The sequence below is a fragment of the Doryrhamphus excisus genome, chromosome 1 (genome assembly GCF_030265055.1).
Source record: "Doryrhamphus excisus isolate RoL2022-K1 chromosome 1, RoL_Dexc_1.0, whole genome shotgun sequence".
NCBI classification, from domain to species: Eukaryota; Metazoa; Chordata; class Actinopteri; order Syngnathiformes; family Syngnathidae; genus Doryrhamphus; species Doryrhamphus excisus.
In genome coordinates, this window is record NC_080466.1 from 9,909,009 (window position 1) to 9,930,202 (window position 21,194).

The window sequence follows — 21,194 nt, forward strand, 5'->3', positions numbered from 1 at the left end:
TCAAAATCTCACAATTTGTGTAACCACCAAAACACCAAGAAGGCATTGCACAAACAAACATTCACTTCATGTCTTGCTGCAAAGCTGTCTGTGTCAAAAGAACGGCAGACGGACGAGGTGTGTGGGGAGTCTGTGTGAAAAGGGCCGCCCTTCTGCCTAAAGTGATCATTAAACACATCACTTTAATGTGGCACACACACACACACACAGGCCTGCTAGGGGATAATGGAGTGTGCATGCATGATCGTATATATGTGTGTGTGGGTGCCCATGTGGACCGTCATCCCCACACACACACACACACTAACTAACATACACACTGATAGTCAATCATTGCCCATGACAAGTTTAGAATCATTAGCGTCTAAACACACAAACATCTGCCGGTAAGTGTCAAGTGGGGGTCACTCAGTGTGTGTGACTCTGGACGCTTGGAACCATTGAAAGACTTCCAGTTGTGGTCAGAAGTTTACGTGAGATTATCCATTCCATTGATGTATGTTGTATAGTAATCATTCAAATCACGACAAAAGGAAGGAGGGAGGAAGTGGAGTGACTTTGCTTCCATGATCCCTGATGTGAAATGAGCTCAGCATCACGCACGAATGTTGGCTGCTGTTTGTCTGAGCTGAGGAGCAGATGGCGGTGATGGGGACGTCCTGAAGTCGCAAACATCATTATCATTAATCTCCCTTATGCACACATACATACGCAGGACAAAATGTAAAATCTGTGGCAAACGTTTGTGTGCAGTAAGTTGCTGTTAATGTTCATGACTGTTGATGACTGAAGTTCTTCACTTTTTAAAAATAGAGATCAACAATGTAACCACCTTCGACACTAGGAAATAATCCACCACATTTAGATAACTAATCTATAACAGGGGTCTCAAACTCAATTTACCTGGGGGCCACTGGAGCTAGGGTCTGGGCAAGGCTGGGCCGCATCAGGTTTTCAAAAAAAAAAAAAACACGCATTTATTAAAAACAGAAAAATATACAATCTTTTTCAGTGATTTGGTTCCGATTTTCTACAATAAAAGCTCTGATAAAACATTCCACTGTTTTCAAATATCTTAATTTTTTATTTTTCTGCACAAAATAAGATGAAAAATAAATAAACAAATCAAGAATAAAGAAAATCAATCAGTAATAAATAAATATAATAATAATAATAAAACGGCAAATAATAAAAACTCAAGAAACCACATATAGTTGGTGGGTAGTCAAATTATTTTTTTCAGATTAAAATTAACAAAGCATTATTAGAGCCCTGCAGACATGACAAAACACGACCATAGTCACATTTATGCTTTTTTTATTTACAACATATTGCGCAACTGCAGGGTCTTGAGACACATGCTAACTCGCAAACTAGAGAGCTAGCGACCTAAATGGTAGTCTTAAAGTTATTTCCTTTAAACTTAAATAGCCAAAACTTACCACTTCCACACGGATAGGGAGGATAACTATTAAGAGTTATTTAACCTTTAACATGAACATTAATCAAACGTAATACTTTTTTCTGGGTACATGATACCATACAGCATCCATATCAAACTTGAGCGGGCCGCACTAACATTAAACTTTCATATCAAAGCGCGGGCCTCAAACTAGTGTCCTGCGGGCCACATTTGGCCCGCGGGCCGCGTGTTTGAGACCCCTGATCTATAACATTGAAAGCACAGAAACCCATTCTGTTATTCCTCATCAGCCCATAACGTGCAAAGAATAGCCTCATGTTACATCACTGGATATAGGTCTCAATGGAAATAGGACCCTCACTATATTTGGTAATATTCTGTGTAACCATGACAACAAAATTGAGAAACAATGTTGAAAACAGCCACTTGATTGGGAACCCATATCGTGCATATTGGCAATCTGCAATAATACAACACCAGGCCACAGGCAGTGTGAGTTCACAACGCCATTAAGTCTATTGCTCTTCATTGGGGACCTTAGTTGGAAATCCATGGTAAATATTTACTATCATTATGTTTTATACTGGCTCCCACTGCTACGAAAGTACGAAGGTACGAAAGTTTAACTCGTATTTGTGTATTTTCTACAATCTATGCTCTGAAACCACAATTTGTAACATAAGCTAGCTAGGTGCTGTTCTTATATTTTGGGGTTGAAAATATGTCATTAGGAGGCAAAAAGAGATAACAACTACGTAATCTAAATTGTAAATCACTTGTTTGCTCCGCGGTGCATGCTGGGGGGAGGAAATGAGAACTTTCGAGGACCAATCAGAGCTCAGAGCCGTCTTCATACCCGGAAGTAGACCGCCACAACTAAAAAATACCGGGAAATTTTTCCGAGTTGTTTCCGATGTCATTTAAGAGCATACCGTTTACTGGTAGTTAAAAGGAAGTTTGATTTACTTTGCGGACCAACCGTCATGGATGAATATGATGAAATATTTGAAATTGAGGATAACTTCGAGGAGCAGTTTGCCGATGAGTTGGATGCGCTGGCTCAGTTGGAGGGTAATGACATAAACACTGCTTGGTTTTAGTTAATCTTATTTAAATGTAATGCACACAATGTAAAATACGGATGCAAAGACGATTAAAAATGCGAACAATTTCAAATAATTTCATACAGCTTGATCTCTCCTCTACTGTATATCCCTCATTGGTGTATTTTTACTACTACCCTATTTTATCTGTATGTTTGCATATTTGCTTTTGAAGCCATTTTGTAAGTGTAGTAATCTTCTTGTTCTCTTAATATTCCACACGTATTGTTATTATTGCTATTATACAGTATATCACTTAGTTTCCAAGCATTTTTTGAAGCTATGAAAAATATAGTAATTCTAAATAAAGCCAAAACTTGTAATACTCAAACACTGACCCTCTCTCACAGACGTGGATTTAAAACGATGTCTATTATTGTAATTTACTGCCATGTCCAGCTTTTTTCCATATCTATAATTTTGATATGTGATGTGAAAGATGTGAGAAGAGAATGTTCAATTGGTGTTTGCTTCATGCTTCTTTTGTTTTAGAAAAAATTTCCAAGCCAGGAAAGCGTCAGAGGCAGAATGCAGATGACACAACAGACATAGAACATCTGCTCTCTAATCAGCCAATCAGTGAGTTAATTTCATCATGCTTAGCTTTTGATGCTTTCTCTGCAAGTTTTCTTTCCAAATCCTCTCCATTTGTATTCCAGCTCCGAAGCCAAAGCGCCACAAGCAGGACACAGGTGTGGTGAAGAGACTTTTTAACTCATCGCAGCACAATGACATCACACCACCATCCTCCCCAGGGCAAAATGAGGCACCTCGCATCACCAGGTAGGAGACAGTCACGGGAAACTATACGGGAAAGTAGGTAGATTCTGACAGCATGATAACCTTTGGCAAAAATATCAAAATTTCACTGTATTTTAATTACAGTTCTAAAATATTCATTCATTCATTTTCTACCGCTTATCCCAGCTGTCTTCGGGCGAGAGGCGGGGTACACCCTGGACTGGTCGCCAGCCAATCACAGGGCACATATAGACAAACAACCATTCACACTCACATTCATACCTATGGACAATTTGGAGTCGCCAATTAACGTAGCATGTTTTTGGAATGTGGGAGGAAACCGGAGTACCCGGAGAAAACCCACGCATGTGCGGGGAAAACATGCAAACTCCATACAAAGATGGCCGAGGGTGGAATCCTAGCTGAGTGGCCTGTGCACTGAAATTGAAAAAAGCAGGGATGAGCTATCTTCACATATTAAGAAGTTAAAATAAATATTCAAGATTTTGACTATAGTTTTGAATACTTGTGATCTTTCAGTTCTTCCTCAGCCGCCCTGGATATCAGTGGTTTTGCTACAATATCAGAGTCTCCAAGGCAACCTGTTGCCGTGGCGACGCGATCACATGTGCTAAAGAGACCCCCACTCGAAGGTGACTTCATCACGATCACTGACTCGTCAGGGAATCGCGTCTATCTCTGCCAGAAGGACACAGAAACAGACAAGGTGAAATGATGAAAACAGGATAGGATAAAGTATATTGCAACACTCATCTAAAGTGAATGGACAAAGTTCCACACAGTCTTCCCGGAGAAGTAGAAGCACTTATAGTAGCAAAGTGTGGGCTGCCTGTTTATTTTCCACTGTTCCACTATGTTTATATGTATATTATATTTTGATATTTTTTAGTTCAATAATCTGTGCGTTACCACCTTATCTCCAGATCACAGAGGGCAGAATAGTACCCGACTCTCAGGGTTCCTTGGGTCTTCTCGCTGTGCCAATTGGTGTGCTGAGAGAGCAGGAGGCAGAGCGGGTGATGATAAAAAAAGAAAAACATACCACATCAAAATGAGGTCAAGAATATGCATGTATGGAAGTGGACTGATGCCTGTGTTCTTTAATAATGCAGCGCCACCAGGAGGTCGTAGCGGAGTCGGAGCGTCTCACAGAGCTGTTAGCCAGGTACTTCATCCTCCTACGTTGTCTCACACAAGCGTCCCTGCTGGGTGTTTATAATACTGCTTTTGAATCCGTGTTATATTCCAGCAGTGTCAATGATGTCATTGTTGAGCCTGAAAGTAGGGAGGAAGAAGAGGAAGATGCCGAAGACTCAGAGGGTCGAAGCTGTCGCCTCTGGGTTGATAGATTTTCTCCCCGGCACTACACCGAGCTACTCAGTGATGATGTACGTCACCAAAAGCTTCTAATCTCCAATGTGTTTTTGTGACAAATTGTTCTTCTTTTACAGTTTACCAACCGTTGCCTGCTGAAGTGGCTGAAGCTGTGGGACACTGTTGTTTTCGGAAAAGAGAGGAAAACTCGTCCAGTGCGGCCCGATAGACAAGCGCCCATGCAAACTTCATTTAAACCTAATCAAGCTAATCTGAATCAAAATCGCTTCAAGACCAAGATGGAGATGACTGAGGAGATACTGGAGGCAGAATTGGACCATTACAAACGACCCAAATTTAAGGTAAACACACTTTTTATGATAATGATACTATATTTTACACATAGGATGGTCATAATGTATGTCAATCTATCCATATTGTCTGTAAAAATACTCAATAAAGCAACAAAGGCATACAATAGAAAATATTTGCATTGCTCCAGCACATTCTCTGGCTTCTTCAGTTTCTCCATGGCGACCAGTCCAGGGTGTACCCTGCCTCTCGCCCAAAGACAGCTGAAAATGAATGAATAATAGTAGGCTTTTACGTCATAGACAGTTCAATACGCATCCAGATACACTGGTTACAATACAATTTAAAAAATGTTTTAAAAACAATTCAATACAGTGTATGAATGATATGATTCGATTTTTTGGTGAATTTGTTTACGTAGACATGAATCTTACATTATATAATGAAGGAGCCAATTCTATAAAAGTGACAGTTTTGCAATATTTTCTCATGTTTAAAAGATCACACCTTATCCACTACCAAAAAAATAAAAAGACAAACAACAGGATCACATGTCAGATGTATTTATATTTACACACTTACGGAATGAACATATTTGATGGGGTCAATATGAAGTACATCTATAGAAAGACAGATGTTTTTTTTCAAAAACTTCTTTTTCAGAGGTATTTTTCAATCCAATCAACAATAGAAAATTCTCTCAAATAATGAATGATAAAAATGTATCCAAGCAAAGATAAGTAAATATTAGTATTTGCCATATAGGTGCAATGCAAATGCTGTGTCCTCCAAATTGTATACATTTTGTCAAAAACTGCGGTGTTCGAAGATTTTACTGTACAGTATATATTTTTTGTAACTTTGTTGTCATTACCTTTCTTAAATTTAACAACCTTCATTTCTTCAATTACTGGTATGTGATTCTTTCCCTCTTTAGGTGGCGATGTTGTCTGGTCCTCCAGGTTTGGGAAAGACCACTTTGGCTCACGTCATTGCAAAACATGCTGGTTACAATGTGGTGGAAATCAACGCCAGGTGTGACAGACAACTGCCAATCGCAACACTTTCATCATCATCATCTTCCAGTTCTGACTACATTGTAGTTGTTCTTCTTGTTCTCATTTTTCTCAGTGACGATCGCAGCGCAGAGGTGTTCCAGAAACGCATCGACACAGCGACACAAATGAAGTCAGTTTTGGGAGCCAATGAGAGACCAAACTGCCTAATTATTGATGAGATTGATGGAGCACCTGCAGTATGTTCTTGACCTTTTTTATCAAATTACTTGAATGGTGTCATTAAACTGATACCTCTGTCTGAGCAACATTATTGTTGAAAGTTTTGAAATTGGAAAAGAGACTCCAGATAAATACAATTTGGAGTTATTATTTTGATATTTTTCTCCATGTCTTGCTTAACAGGCTGCCATCAACATTCTGTTAGCAACCCTGAACAGGAAAGACGGACATGGCAGTGATGCCAGCACTGAATCTACAAAGAAGAAAAAGAAGAAGGAGGCCATTCTTCTCCGTCCAATCATCTGCATCTGTAATGACTTGTAAGAGAGACTTTTAGTTCAAACAATGGTGTAAAGCTACAATAGCGTTTTTTTACATTTAGTTTACCTTTTCAGGTATGTTCCAGCGCTACGACCTCTGAGGCAGCAGGCCTTCCTTCTGACGTTTCCTCAGACTCAGCCCTCCCGTTTGGCTCAGAGACTTGCAGAGGTATACGCATGCAGATACATACGTGGATAAACACAATAAAAACACAGATACACCAATATTTTTGTAGATCTCACTCCGGCAGGGGATGAAGACGGACACGGGCACTCTAATGTTGCTCTGTGAAAAGACAGACAATGACATCAGGTCTTGCATCAACACACTTCAGGTTTGGCAGCATCTCTCTTCAAGATGTAGTTGCTCTCTGAGGTAAGGTTAGAATACCAGTTTTCAATATGTGAGTGTACTACTTTATGCAGTTCCTCTTCGGTCGAGGTCATAAACAGCTCAACACCAGGACTATCCAATGTGTGTCTGTGGGCCAGAAGGACCAAAACAAAGGCTTGTTCCATCTGTGGCAGGAGATCTTCCAGTTACCTCGCACAAAACGGTACAGTCGCTCCCTTTTTAAATGTGTGCCTCCAAAAAGGTATCATCTATTTTTATAATATTAATTTAAAGAAGTTAAGTCATAATTGTGAATACTTAAAAATACAAAAAATACATTACCGATTTATTTTGATATTCCTGCATGCATAGTCCTCCTCACAAAACAATTTTTGTAAAAATATTTTAGGAAACGTATTGGTGAGAGGTTTGAGGATGTCCCTGGATCAGGAGGTGGAGATCAGAGATTTCAGCACGTTCTTCACTTGGCCTCATCTAGTGGCGAATATGACAAGGTTTCTCAGGTATTAAACACAGCAGGCTTCTCATTGCTTGTCTGATTTTAGCAAAAGTGAACTAAGTATAATATACGTAATTTCCCTCTCATCAGGGTCTGTATGACAACTATTTGTCCATGAGAGTGCGAGATCCCAACCTGCAATGTGTGTGCGATGCTCTGGACTGGATGGTGTTTTCGGACAGGCTTAACCATGTCATCATGCACGGGCAGAACTTCACCCTCATGAAGTACCTGCCTTTCCTGTCTGTCGCTTATCACTTCCTGTTTGCCCACCCGCACGTGCCACGCATCAGCTATCCACACAGCCACCACGAGGTACGAGCCAGTAATTTTGATTGGAGGTCACTCAAAAAGTCATCTCATTGAAGTACTCATCCCCCAATCATGAAAGTAATATTACAGCATCTTGCAATTAGTATATTCATTCATTTTTTCTACCGCTTATCCTCACGAGGGTCGCAGGGGTGCTGGAGCCTATCTCAAAAGTCTTCAGGCGAGAGGTGGGGTCCACCCTGGACTGGTCGCCAGCCAATCACAGGGCACATATAGACAAACAACCATTCACACTCACAATCATGCCTATGGACAATTTGGAGTCGCCAATTAACCTAGCATGTTTTTTCAATCCCACCTCTGGCAACCCCTTCTCCTCCAATTTTGGATCTACATTTGTAATAGAAATGGTTGTTTTAACTAATCGATTAGTTCCATCTGCAAGAATGCTCTTCTTCTCTCTTTACTTACCATCCTTAGCTAGCAATGAAACATGCTAAAAATAGTTGACAGTAGTTGTGGTTGCATTGCTCACTATGTAAACAAAACAAAAACAAACTATAGTCATGCATTGTTAACAGTCCCAAAATGGTCAATGAGTCATTGTGTTGTCCTCTAGGCGTCCTCTCGTCTCCTCAGCAGTAGGAACGCTTTGTCCACCATGTTGGCCGACATAACACCCAGCATCAGGACCAGGGTCAGCCACCTCAATCTCACCCTGGATATTCTCACGCTGCTCCTTGACATCATCTGCCCCAAACTGCGCCCTGTATGTTATATACTCCAAGCTCTCCCACGCTGTAACACTACACATTTCTAAAACACTTCCATGTGTCTTGCCAGGTGAACCCTCAGCTGTTCAGCAGCAGAGAGAAGGAGCAGATGCGCGAGCTGATCGACACCATGTTGGCCTACAACCTTTCTTACCGACAGGATCGCACACCTGAGGGACAGTACACATATGTTCTGGAGCCGTGAGTGTACACACATACATGCAGTACATTGCAGACTTTGTATTCTAAAAGGTCACACATTCTGTTAAAGGTCACCGATTTCATCCAAACTGTGGTCGTCTGATCTTGCGTCTGTATTCAAGATTAGAGATTAATCCTAATCCATTAGTGCCTGGTGGAGCTACAGGTGGTCGGAGGGAGGTCATTATTTTGATCATGTCCATTCATGTCATTCATTTTCTACCACTTATCCTCACGAGGGTTGCGGGCGTGCTGGAGCCTATCCCAGCTGTCTTCGGACGAGAGGCGGGGTACACCCTGGACTGGTGGCCAGCCAATCACAGGGCACATAGTATAGACAAACAACCATTCACACTCACATTCATACCTATGGACAATTTGGAGTCGCCAATTAACCTAGCATGTTTTTGGAATGTGGGAGGAAGCCAGAGTACCCAGAGAAAACCCACGCATGCACGGGGAGAACATGCAAACTCCACACGAGGTATTGAACCCCGGTCTCCTCGCTGTGAGGTCTGCGTGCTAACCACTCAGCCCAGCACTTTTGCTAAATTTTGCTAAAGAGCCCTTGGATGTTCCACAGCACTACTGGAAAAATATGACACAGCACACCAACATGAAAACCTTGTACCATCTGTGAAGGATGGTGCAGGGAGCATCATGGTATGGCCATGCTTTGCTGCCTCAGGGATATGGAAAAATTAATTCAGAGCCTTCTCAAGATATTTTGCATAGACCTTGAGGCCACCTGTCCAACAGTTGAAACCTAAGAGTATGAAACAATGATCCAAAACACTGAAGCAAATCAACAACAGAATGGCTTCAGAAGATGAAAGTGCATGTTCTGGAGTGGCCCAGTCAAAGGCCCGACCTCAATCTGATTGAGATGCTGTGGCATGACCTCAACAAAACTATTCACACTAGACATCCCAGGAATCTTGCTGAACTAATCTTGCTGAAATAGTATTTGGTGGTACCTGGTTTTGTCTGCTTTGGACAATGGATGTAGTGCCGTGCACTGGGAAAGGGGACTAAGTGGGCATATTTGATGGTATCTAGGAATTGCTATAACAACCAGCATTACACAAAAATACATCAAGTCCTCCAAGTAGGTCAGTGTTTTGATAGTAAAATGTGGAATCACAAAGACTGATGTCAAGCATGCAGCAAGTGTTCATTGTGTGTTGGGGGGGATGGAGATCAAGTGATAAGAGGATTATCGTTTTAGAGAATGACTCAATCCGGGTTTGATTCCGTGACAAATGGAAACTATTCCTTAGCTTCTTTCTGTCAATTAACAGGACTCCTTGTCACATTTGCAAAATACCTTTAGTGTGTCTCTGATTGTGTGTAATTAATCATACAATATGTGTACATATACATGTGTGGCCACAGGCGTGTTGAGGAGGCAGTGAGATTTCCGGGCCTGCCGCCACACCGTCAGTTGACCTATCAGGCCAAACAAACCATCAGTAGAGAGATGGAGCAGGAGAAAATGAGGAGAGCCGAGCTAATCATGCTGCAGCGCAACCCCGCAGCGGTGAGACTCACGTCATATCCAATCATAGGACTTCTAGATGTCAGCTGTGTGTGTGTTTTGCAGAAAGTGGCAGAGAAAAAACAGGCCGGTCCTAAGCAAAGCAAAAACCATCAGCAGAGGTTGGAGAACATCGTCAAACAGACCACAGTGGAAACCAGGGTGAGATTCTTGCAAAAATAAATGCATAAAAAATAAAAATTAACATATTACATAAAAAAAGAAAAAGTTTCTGTACTGTAAAACACAGACAATACGAATAGACCAGAATTGGGATATATATATTGTACAATATGTAGTTCTAATCAAGGTACTTGCTTAGCCAAATTGTTATCAACATGAAAAAATGACATTAACAAAGTTTCTGATGTTTTGATGAAGTCAGGGCTTATCCAGCTTGTACTCATCATGGATGCGAACAGGATTCTTATGCAAGTATGGAATTTGACTTTTCCAGATATGGAAAAGTATGGAAAAATCCGTGTTTAGGACAGTTTAGATGCTTTTTTTTTTAACATATATTTTGTGCATTTCTGGGCTTACCTGGTGAAGCAGCAACATGTATGTATCAGTTATGGCCTGCGGGTGGAGCAAGTGAGTTCAAATTTTATAGTCTAATAAAAATGGATAGAAATGGGGAAAATAGAGCAGCACTCATGGCGAAACTATGAAATTAGGCTAATGAAGCATGTCGGCCCCTCAGTGGCATTGACTGCAATATGGAAGACAATGTTTCTGAGTAACCTTTTTTTGTCTTAACAGCCGGAGGTGGATTTCTTTGGCCGGGCTGTTGCACCCAAACCTCAGAGAGCATCAACGTCATTGGACACAGGTACCCAAACAACATTCAGTTCACATTTTGGAGGAGTAAACACCGATTCGGCTTGTTTAGATGTGATGTTGACATTTTTAATATCCACATTGAGGTTAAAAATCTTGACAGAGGAGCTGTCTATTTATAGCTGGTCATCAAACAGAATGACATTCTTGCTCACGGTGCTACAAAAACACAACACATCCACACCAACTCATCGCATGGATGAACTACTACTATGTGGGTGATAAACAACAATTAAACGTTAAACATAACACAACAAAACTTATTTCCAAATGCCCACAAAGCATGCTGGGTAGTCCAGCTGTCACATCAATATGAACTATGAACCTCCTCCTTGTTTACTTCTCTGAAGACCTCCTCTACATATTTTTCAATCACAGAAAATACAACAAAAACAGCAAAATGTTGGGAGAATGAGTACCACAATCTACCCAGCATACCTTGCGGCGGGAATATATGGGTGCATAGATATTTATTTGTATGCCCACATGGTGCAGTGGGTAGGTTACTTTGTGTGTCATGTGTGTTGATGTGTTGTGGATCACTTGTTTTGTATGAAGCTGCAGGTTTACATTTGACCCTTCTGGCAACTCAAGCGTGCCACAGTCGCACTGCAAGTCATGTTGCCAGCTACAGTTTCATTGTTAAAAATTAAAAAAAAAAAAAAAAAAGTGCCTGATTTAAGACTACTGGTCAAAAAAAGTGAGCCAGCAGATATTTCTATATGGATTTAAAAGAAAATATCTGCTGTCCGCAGGTGAGAAGTGTGCCGTCCTTTCAATGGGGAAGGCTGTGGGCAACAGTGACGTGTGGTTCCGATTCAACGAAGGCATGTCCAACGCCGTCCGGAGAAATGTTTACATCCGGGAACTCTTGTAATGCCTCATAATATCCTTCCTGTTTGGCTTTCTACTATATTTTCATGAGTTCATTAGAATCAACATACTTCTCGTTAATTCTAAACAGTCTTTATTTTAATTGACAGTGTAAAGAGCCAATAAAAACAAACATCTAAAAAGCTACTCAGTGCTGTGCATACACACACACACACACGCACCAATCTTAAAATAATAGCATTCAAGTTCTCCAAATAAATAAACAGCTATAGCAGTAGTGCATGTGTGTGTTTAATGCTGTGTGAATGAGTGAGTGCCCAATATTTAAGTTTATTGTGCATCCGTGCATTGCCTGTGTGTGTGTAAATACATTTCTGTATGTTTGTGTGTGATCATCAGAGGATCACACACTTGCCTTTCTCCACCCAGGGGTTAGCTCTCATCAGCTCAGGGTTCAGGAAAGGATCCTCGCAAACGCAACCCTCGATCCACTTCACCAGCCTGACAAAAAAACACACATTTAGATTATTCCATGCTGGAGTGTCAGTCTTCTGTGTGTATGTGTGTGTTGTCTGTCCACACTCACTCAGTGACGGTGATGGAGGATTTCTCTCTGTTGATGGCCAGCTGATACTGAAGAGATTCCACTTCTCTCCGCATCTGAGGAACATCTAAGTCATCCATGCTTGGTATCCGTCACACTGCCACAACGACAAAGCAAAGACAGAGGTGGTTAATGACAGGTCAGGAATAGTCTTTAAATAGCACCATCTAGCTACTTTCTATTTCTGATTTTTCATTGAAACTCCATAATAAATGAATATACCCACTCACCACAATGTTAGCTACGCATGCACCATACAAGTACAAGTTACAGTATTTGTTATATACTGGTCACAAAGCATCAGTAATGTTATGAGACATGTTAGATTACATCACCTTTCTCACTGCATGGAGACTGGCTATGGAGCCAGCAGAACTGAACTGACATGGCTGAGATTGAGTGGAGGGAAAAAAAAGGTTCTCTCATTCTGTGTGGTAAGTTTTTGTCATTGTTGTCTTTCCCCACTCTGTTTGAAACATTTTCCTAAGTTTAAAGTAAATTGGCGCGGCTAACTAGTTGGCCTGCTATGCTACGTAGCAGCGACTGTTATGATCTCGTAGCCTGTGCAATGTGATGTAAACAAAAAATAACAGCGTAAAGGTGACTATTGGGGGGTTATTTCATGTCTACAGGGTGCTAAAAATGTTAAAACACGTATTGAGAAAGTTAGCTTTTTACGCAGGTACAAAAATATTGCATTTATTAATATAAAATCCTTTGTGGAATTTATCACAGTCAGGTCGACTGTAGTCAGCATTTGACACTACAAATGTAAACTGTGAGGTGAGATCATGTGAGGTGCATCACTCTCTACTTAAATATTTTTAAATGTCAAAAGGCATTTTTTTTGCCAAACAGAATTTAAAAAAGGTTTTTGAGCAATTGTTTGCACCCCGGGTGGCCAACAAAGAGCAATACTGGACTCTTTCAGTGATATATTTATTTTAGCCTGTAAGCACATCACAAACAGAAGGAAAATGATGCACAAGGAGATCAAAGCATTTAAGTGTCCAATCAGATTGCTCCATTATCAGTTCCGATGCTAGTCACAGCCCCTAGGGGGCATATTTGCTTTGTATAAGATTCTTATATGCTGAGATTTGGGATACCATCACTCGGCATAGTTAGTTTACGCCCTTTATTGCAGCAAAATATTGTTAAACACACCTGTGACGTAGTCTGTGTATAATCTGTTTATCTTGTTCTTTAGTCCTGTAAAAATAAAGTCTGCCCCACCCTGCCAGGCTTCTCCAAGCCGGAAGAGGCCGACCGGCACCCAGATAAGCATCAACAAGAGCACCGTGGATGACAGATCTTCCTCCCTTCCCCCTCCAACACATCAGCCTCATCTGTTAAATGGATCCCATGTAAGTAGGTCGACCCCCTTTCTCCATCAGCATCCGCCCCGCTGTGCGCTTGTCACAGGCAGCTGCTCCAACAACACCCCCTTATGTCAATACTGTCCGCCATTTCTCTCATGTATTAATAACATGACTTATCGGAGTCAGCGACATTGGCGTTAAAGTGTTGTGACAAGTAACCATTCAAAGCTCGGGGGCCTACCGGAAAGTCCACCGAGGATAGCAGGCTCAGGCTGCGCTGGAAGGCCGGCGGTGAGCGATGTCGTCGGGAGTCGCTCTGGCAGTCACGTCGTGGTGAGCGGGGATGATAATGATGGTGGTGAGGATGCAGTGTTGCGGGCACTCCCCTCTGCTAGTGACTGGATGTGGGAGGACGTTCTGGGCGGGGCCGCGCAGCCCCGTCGCCTCCTTTGACTATCAAATCGAGCGCGCACCTGCATGCAAAGACGAGGCGTGCGTAAGTAAATTAAAGGCTAATTTTTGCGACCGTAGGGGGCAATTACATTAGGTACACCAGCGTATCTGGTATCCAATTCAGAATCTCGTTACAAAGACAGCAATGCTCACATTTTATTGAAAAGGTAGCCCACTGGAATGTTTTACTGTGGTGTGTGCATGTTTCCGGCTGTGGAAGAAAATTATGATCATCTTTAAAAAGGTATAGTTGTTGGTGCAGCTCCTGTCAGTGACTGCTTAGTTTATGTTCTGTAATCTATTTTAAGTGGAAAGATAAATATGATTAAGCCCTTGTCCCCAAATTAACCCCCATACCCAAGTATGTTGCCAATGTACTGGCAGGTGTAAGTATTACATCAATACAAGCCTTGTAATTAATTTAAAACATGTCAAAAAGAAAAACCTCTCCCATCCAGAGTGAAAGGTAGACAAATCTTGCAACTGCAACAACACCCCCCCCCCCCCCGCCGCCCACAAAAAAGGTTTCCCCCACTTACAACCAACAAAAATGACCATTGTATGACAAGCATAACCCACATATTTTCTCAACATACTGACCTCAACCCTTTAATTGCCATGTCTAACTTCAATTCTTTATTGTTCCATAAAATGCAAACAATATTCCATCAATTTAGTCCTGAATCTTAAAAGGCTTTAACAAGTGTCACAGGCTGAAGTTTAATGGCAGCAAATCACAAAATCACCAGTGCTCACATCCAGCCCGCCCCCGTTGGATCCCAAGGTGGACTAGTCATTGTTCGGTGCGCTGTGCAATCTGCAAAACATAAGCAGAAAAAAACATGAATAAGGCAAGGCATAGTGCAAACTATTGCTTTTTTAAAAAAAAAATTGGAATGAAGGATAAGTTAGAATCACAAGCTGTAGTTCAGCTGTCATAGTATTTATTTTTTCGTCACCAGCTTCAAGAGTTCTTCATGGATGCAGATTACAAACTCACCAGGTCATGTCAAGACATTTCTCAACTTGTCCCAAGTACGCCTTCCCTTCGTGGTGCCATCTGTGCTCAGGACAGGCCAACATTAAAAACTAAGCACATACAGTAAATGCACTGAAATTTCCAAACATAATGAAGCCTCAGGATTAACGTTTGAATCACAAGTTGTCATAAGAGGTGTCAGAAATGTATTTTCTCATCACCGGCTCAAAGTTTGTCATGCGCAAGTATTACTAACTCACCGGTTGCATTCAGCCATGTTCCCGATATCCTCAATTTGGGCCATCTTGAAATAGGACTTTTTGTGCACAAGGCCATCACTACAAGTCACAGATCAGTGCAAATGAGCACAAAAATGCAGCACATATTTTGCAAAAAGAAACGCAATGAAGCCTCAGAATTAACGCTTGAATCACAAGCTGTCATAAGAGGTCAGAAATGTATACAAAATTTTAATCACCGTCTGAAAGTACGACTACTAACTCACCTGTTGCATCCAGCCATGTTCCTGATATCCTCAATTTGGACCACTTAGTCTTGATAGGACTAATTGTGCACGATGCCATCTCTACAAGTCAGATCAGTGCAAATGAGTACACACAAATGCACAGCACATATTTTGAAAAACAGTAATGAAGCCTCAGGATTAACATTTGAATCACAAGCTGTCATAAGAGGTGTCAGAAATGTACTTTTTCATCACCGGCTGAAAGTTTGTTGTGTGCACATATTACTAACTCACCTGTTGCATTCGGTCATGTTCCTGATATCCTCAATTTGGGCCGCTCTTGAAGTACGACTTGGCATCATGCACATCTCTACAAGTCACAGATCAGTGCAAATGAGTACAAACAAATGCAGCACATTTTGAAAAACAATCGTAATGAAGCCTCAGGATTAAAGTTTGAATCACAAGCTGTCATAAGAGGTGTCAGAAATTAAATTCTCTCATCACCGGCTGAAAGTTTGTCATGTGCACATATTACAAACTCACCTCTTGCATCCAGTCATGTTCCTGATGTCCTCAATTTGGACCACTCAGTCTTGATAGAACTACTTGTGCACGATGCCATCTCTACAAGTCAGATCAGTGCAAATGAGTACACACAAATGCAGCACATATTTTGAAAAAGAACAGCAATGAAGCCTCAGGATTAACATTTGAATCACAAGCTGTCATAAGAGGTGTCAGAAATGTACTTTTTCATCACCGGCTGAAGGTTTGTCATGTGCACATATTCTTATATTACTAATTCACCTGTTGCATCCAGCCATGTTCCTGATATCCTCAATTTGGGCCACTCTTGAAATAGGACTTCTTGGTGGAAATCTTCATTGGGGAGCTGGAGGCCCATAAAAATCAGTGTCAAATAACACTTTTACACAAATATTGGTAAACAATGGCGTGATGTTTTCATGCAATGATGGATAAACCTTTGCCTTTCCCTGCATGTTTATTTCTACCATAATTTCACTTCAAATGTGTGTCGCCTTTTTGCCATGCCTCCAAAAGGGTGTGTACGCCAGCCACAAAATTGGCATACTGGTGCGCACTCATGCAAAGTTTTTTTTTTGTTTTGATTTTATAAATCACAACCTTTGTGTGTAACCATAGTAAGGTTGTCTGTGGGTCAATCACAGGTTGTGTATTTGTTTTGACCACACACTAATCGCAATGCAAACATGACAAGTATTTCCAGGCAAAGACTACCCAAAAATAGCAATGAAATTTCATCTGCAGAGAGATATTAAAAGATAAGTAACCTTCCATGTACATCTTTCTCTTCTTCCATAGAGCTACACCATGAATTTGAAAGGCTTTAAGTGGTACTTAATTTTCCAAGCAGAAATTTACTGTGTCCCATCAATAAAATTGAAGATTACGTGAATTACGTAACAAACGTGTATACAAATGAAAATATATCTGACATATGAATATGACTTTGCATTTTTCCAAGGACGTCTGCACTATCCGACAGAGCATGCACGCTCACTATCTGATTTTTTTCATCGCCAAATAACATTGCTACTTTTTCAGATATAATTAATTACCGACTTGCTTTTACTAATTTAAGCATTGCCTAACATTGCTACTGTAGTAGCCTACTGCTAGTTTGAACTTCCCACAACAATTCACTCGAAATGGATCAGCTTAAATTCCCCACTGTAAACTTAGGTGTTTGCAAATGATACAACCCAAAAAACGTTAACTTTAAAATTTTTGTAAAAACGAATATGAGACGGTTTGAAAACATCTTTTGACGTCTCTCGAGCATGTGACTGACACGCCACGTGGTCGCGTGCCAAAAAGAAAAGTGTTCACTCACCTCTTCAAACATTTTGTTTTTAAACGACTACATGGTAAAACATTGGGGTTTGGGTGGTCGTCTTCACTCCCATTACGTGTAACAGAAAGACGGAAGGACCAACTTTCGGCCATGTGCGTGTAGAGAAGAAGGAAGCCGAAGAAAGAGTGAGAGTAGATATTTTATTCATCTTCCGGACAAACAACCCGGAAGTTTTGCTTCCAACTTCCGTTGACCTTGTGAGTCATACAATAGTTATTTAAAAACAAATAAAGTGGTGAATAATAATAATATATAATACTGCAGGCACATAATATTCTTTATATATGTCTTTAAAAAAACAAAAATAATCTTTGCTGTCCGGGTGTCTCCACGAGGCTGTCGTGCGGAAGCTAGAGCATCATGGGAATTGTAGTGTTTCTCAGCTAATAATGACAAATGCCCAGAGATTCCAGTGAAAAATACTTCGCTGAAATTTTACTCAAATATTCAAGTCAAAAAATATACTGAAAAGTAGAAAAATACTACAAAATACTATATTTAAACGGGAACTGCACTTCTGGGGAGAATTTTGCCCATCATTCACAATTTTGATGTGAAACATGAACACACGCATTGATACACATACTTATGCTAGTTCAGTCAACAATAGCAGCATAGCTATAGCAGCATCACTTACGATGTCCGATCTCCTTGTTCCAGCAAAAGACGTGTGCTCCAGTCCTCAGATTAAAAAAAATGTTGGCAAGCATCTTGTTGAGTTTTTGTCGTGAAATTAAGAACTTGGTATCCACTCTTCCGTCTGTTAGCTGCTACATTTTGAAAGAAGTACAAACTTACAAAAAAATTCATATTTTTTACTTTTACTCACCACACATTTAAATGTAAATCAATCGTATTAGAGAGCAAACAGGGGCACGATGTAAGCCTTTAAAGATTTATTCTCTTCACATCTGTACAGGAATGCATCGTCACAGCAGAAACACAACCTTAGACCCAACCATGGCACAACAGCCTTCACAACACATTCAGACAGAAATGTACAGACTCCATCACCTCGCCTCTAATCAACGTTTAGCATCAATATTGTCATTATTCGCATAGAACTATCTCTCTCAAATATATTTGTTTCTTTTCCCAAAGAGCATAAAAATACAAGTGGATTCTTTATCGGGATGAACACTGGCGGTTTTATCCACTATTTGGCCTACATTGGAAATACACTGAAAATTGTGAGCGTGGGGGCAGCAAAACTGACTTATAACACCTTAAATGTTTAATGGGCTTGCAAAAGGCTTCTCAAAGAACATACTAAATGGATCTACAGGTGTCTTCTAAGGATATATATGACATGGGTTTGTAAGGAAACTGAGAAACGATCAAATGAAATGTGTAGGAAAACAAAAAAAAAGTATGAAAGAACACTACCAAGGCACAGAGAGATGCAGAGTAAACAAATAATGGACACGGAGGGAGAGCCGGGCAGAGGCAGTTTTACTAACCAACACTAAAGGGAGCTCTAACAGCTCACACACCCAGATATTGTATATCATAAACTATCCTGAATGTACCATACAAAGCATTGAAATATAGGATCATCTTTTAAAAACACTGTTCACAGCAGCAGGACAAGAGGGATACACCATGTGCTTGTGTGTGTCTTTGCATAATGTACTATGTGTGTATGTATTGAACCAATAGGAGGTGTGTGTCTTTTGGTGTCTTGGAAATTCATGGGCACAAATCTACAAGCATTGTTCCGATCATTTGAATAACTACAGTATGAATTTGAAGAAGGACACTGACATTTCATTAGGACGACACACCCTCGGAACTGGACAACAACAACAACAACAGCAACAACAACATGAACAGAGACAGCACACACATCGGGAGGGTCGGTGCACCACAACCCTCCATCCATACAGAAGAAGACAAGCGTTAGATCAAGCAAGGAAAAATGCATCCTCAGAGACGGTGCAGAAGTAGCCTGTTTTTTGCATGAAAAATACTCATCAGCCTGCTCCCTGTTTGTCTGGCTGTCCCGCTGTCCTTCAAGTGAGTCTGTTTATGTGCTTATTTTTATTTGTAGTCTGTAGAGAGAAGGAACATGGTTGTGCTTTTCAGTCCACAGCCACCTGAGGCTGCTCGCTGGGCTGCAGAACATCACAGGCGTCGCCTCGCCAAAGAGCCCCACAAGAGGACACCTTCCTCCTCCTCCTCTGTCTGCTCCGGAGTGGTCACGTCTATGCACACACTTTTGTGGCCTCTGGAGAAATTTCTCGACACTCCTACGTATGATCAGGGAAAGGCAAAGGGGGCGGCTTTTTGGAAAAAAAAAAGACACTTGGAAGATCAGTCGAGCATTGCATCCAGTTGGTCCGCCAAATCATCAAACATGCTGCCGATATCATCCAGGATGGAAACGGCTGCCTTTTTGCTGGAGAGAGGGGAAAATATTTGTATTCAAAATAAGGTACAATCAAACCTACTTTTTTATATTCTTGACTTTTTGTATGATTTGGTTTTTGTTGAAAATCTTCAGGGCGGCACGGTGGTCGAGAGGTTAGCGCGCAGCTAGGAGTTCAGGATCTCCTGGATCCTGGATCTCCCCAGGATGTACGGGAAGTCTGTATTAATAAGTTCCATCCATTGTATGTTATAAATGAATTTATACGAACTTGAACTTTCAATTACACATTTGAATAGAATGAATATGCACAATCACAATATCAATCATCAACGTGTTCCAAGAAGTGAATAGAATTCCACTAGAATTTCATTACAGAATACAAAAACGTCATCATTTAGAAATACCACACTTTGGTGTCATGGTTGAGTTATTCATTTCAACAAAGTTGTTATAAAGAACCACAATCAGTCTCAACCCCACTGATGAGGTTTACAGGCCAGTGGCTCTAATTAAAGCTGTGCCCGTTTGAGAATAGCAAGCTGTCCTACTTGTTCAATTCATCCATGACTCCCAAAGTGAAGTACTGAGACTAAATAAATTGTGAATCACTCTTGTAAAATGATTTTTCCCTCCTAAATAGAGCACAAATAGCTGCTATTTATATTATAAATACTTACTCATTTTGTGCTTCATCCTCATTTATTTTGTGTTCTACAGCCTGCAAAGCTGCAGCCAAGGAGGCACTGGTCTCCTCCAGACGATGCTGAGCACCCTCCTCTTCCTGCTCTGGAACTCCACTCCCTCCTTCCTTCTGGGATGACGTCCCCTCCAAGTTCGCCTCCTCTGCTCTTTTACTCTCCGCCTCCTCCTCTTCTTTGTGCTTCTTCTGCTCCCTCTCTGTCCTCCTCTCTTCCTCCTCCTCAACCTCCCGCCCACCCAAGAGGTCGATTGAGAGGCCAGCAATGGAGGAGCGTGGCGGTTTAACTGGATGTGGAGACGGCGTAGAGGGACTCTGTGCGGGTGAAGGAGAGTTAAGGGGGAGTCCTGGTGAAAGAGAGGGGGCAGAAGGGTTGGTGGGAGCGGGAAGAGGCGTGGTGGCAGCGGTGGGTGTCGAGGAAGGTTTGGGGGCCAGAGTGGGGCTGGATGCTGCCGGGCTTGTGGCTGCAGGGCTCATGGCGGGTGAGGCTGCCATTGCTTTCCCTGGTTTGGGAGCTGTTGGAGGGCCGCGAGGTTTCGGCGACACAGGAGGCGGAACACGCTTTGTTTCTGTCAAAAAAAACAATGCAGTGGACAGTTATTTTAATTTACAGTTAAT

General features: G+C 41.3%; 3 protein-coding genes, 1 long non-coding RNA gene and 4 other non-coding genes across 12 annotated transcripts in view; 1 reads left to right on the plus strand and 7 right to left on the minus strand.

Moving 5' to 3' along the window:
* Positions 1 to 2,256: 2,256 nt before the first annotated feature.
* Positions 2,257 to 12,171, plus strand: chtf18 (CTF18, chromosome transmission fidelity factor 18 homolog (S. cerevisiae)). Of its 2 annotated transcripts, XM_058090626.1 has the most exons (22): positions 2,258 to 2,494; positions 3,019 to 3,105; positions 3,186 to 3,309; positions 3,808 to 3,994; positions 4,212 to 4,304; positions 4,401 to 4,453; positions 4,538 to 4,676; positions 4,740 to 4,964; positions 5,852 to 5,949; positions 6,046 to 6,169; positions 6,336 to 6,472; positions 6,548 to 6,641; positions 6,709 to 6,807; positions 6,899 to 7,029; positions 7,216 to 7,330; positions 7,417 to 7,641; positions 8,219 to 8,368; positions 8,443 to 8,573; positions 9,969 to 10,113; positions 10,177 to 10,272; positions 10,873 to 10,942; positions 11,706 to 12,153. In XM_058090626.1, exons 1-22 carry the CDS (start codon positions 2,407 to 2,409, stop codon positions 11,825 to 11,827), a joined length of 2,733 nt encoding a protein of 910 aa, XP_057946609.1. In that variant the 5' UTR covers positions 2,258 to 2,406; the 3' UTR covers positions 11,828 to 12,153. The 2 variants fall into 2 exon arrangements, with proteins under 2 accessions (XP_057946601.1, XP_057946609.1); XM_058090618.1 differs by having other exon boundaries at positions 2,257 to 2,494; positions 9,969 to 10,272; positions 11,706 to 12,171.
* On the minus strand, positions 11,901 to 14,121 carry LOC131140339 (guanine nucleotide-binding protein G(I)/G(S)/G(O) subunit gamma-13-like). Its single transcript, XM_058090638.1, has 3 exons — positions 13,952 to 14,121; positions 12,371 to 12,485; positions 11,901 to 12,285 (listed from the first exon to the last, which is right to left on the minus strand). Exons 2-3 carry the CDS (start codon positions 12,466 to 12,468, stop codon positions 12,180 to 12,182), a joined length of 204 nt encoding a protein of 67 aa, XP_057946621.1. The 5' UTR covers positions 12,469 to 12,485; positions 13,952 to 14,121; the 3' UTR covers positions 11,901 to 12,179.
* A 625-nt stretch (positions 14,122 to 14,746) lies between these two features.
* LOC131140342 (uncharacterized) lies at positions 14,747 to 17,666 on the minus strand. The gene is made up of 8 exons (XR_009132389.1): positions 17,488 to 17,666; positions 16,419 to 16,503; positions 16,155 to 16,235; positions 15,903 to 15,978; positions 15,648 to 15,728; positions 15,403 to 15,480; positions 15,164 to 15,223; positions 14,747 to 14,980 (listed from the first exon to the last, which is right to left on the minus strand). It is a non-coding gene; the product is annotated as an uncharacterized LOC131140342 (long non-coding RNA).
* Positions 15,296 to 15,368, minus strand: LOC131101761 (small nucleolar RNA SNORD60). Its single transcript, XR_009119301.1, has one exon. It is a non-coding gene; the product is annotated as a small nucleolar RNA SNORD60 (small nucleolar RNA).
* On the minus strand, positions 15,796 to 15,868 carry LOC131101765 (small nucleolar RNA SNORD60). The gene has a single exon (XR_009119302.1). It is a non-coding gene; the product is annotated as a small nucleolar RNA SNORD60 (small nucleolar RNA).
* LOC131101752 (small nucleolar RNA SNORD60) lies at positions 16,047 to 16,120 on the minus strand. The gene has a single exon (XR_009119298.1). It is a non-coding gene; the product is annotated as a small nucleolar RNA SNORD60 (small nucleolar RNA).
* On the minus strand, positions 16,304 to 16,376 carry LOC131101772 (small nucleolar RNA SNORD60). The gene has a single exon (XR_009119304.1). It is a non-coding gene; the product is annotated as a small nucleolar RNA SNORD60 (small nucleolar RNA).
* Positions 17,667 to 18,172: 506 nt separating the features above from the next.
* si:dkeyp-9d4.3 (caskin-1) overlaps positions 18,173 to 21,194 on the minus strand; it is a 31,484-nt gene continuing 28,462 nt past the window's right edge. The window contains exons 21-22 of one of the 4 annotated variants that reach the window (XM_058045925.1): positions 20,557 to 21,145; positions 18,173 to 19,906 (exon numbers count right to left, since the gene is read on the minus strand). In XM_058045925.1, coding sequence (XP_057901908.1) covers positions 19,822 to 19,906; positions 20,557 to 21,145 — 674 coding nt within the window. In that variant the 3' untranslated portion in view covers positions 18,173 to 19,821. The remainder of the gene's footprint in view (positions 19,907 to 20,556; positions 21,146 to 21,194) is intronic. The other 3 variants (XM_058045924.1, XM_058045926.1, XM_058045927.1) reach the window with 3 other exon arrangements.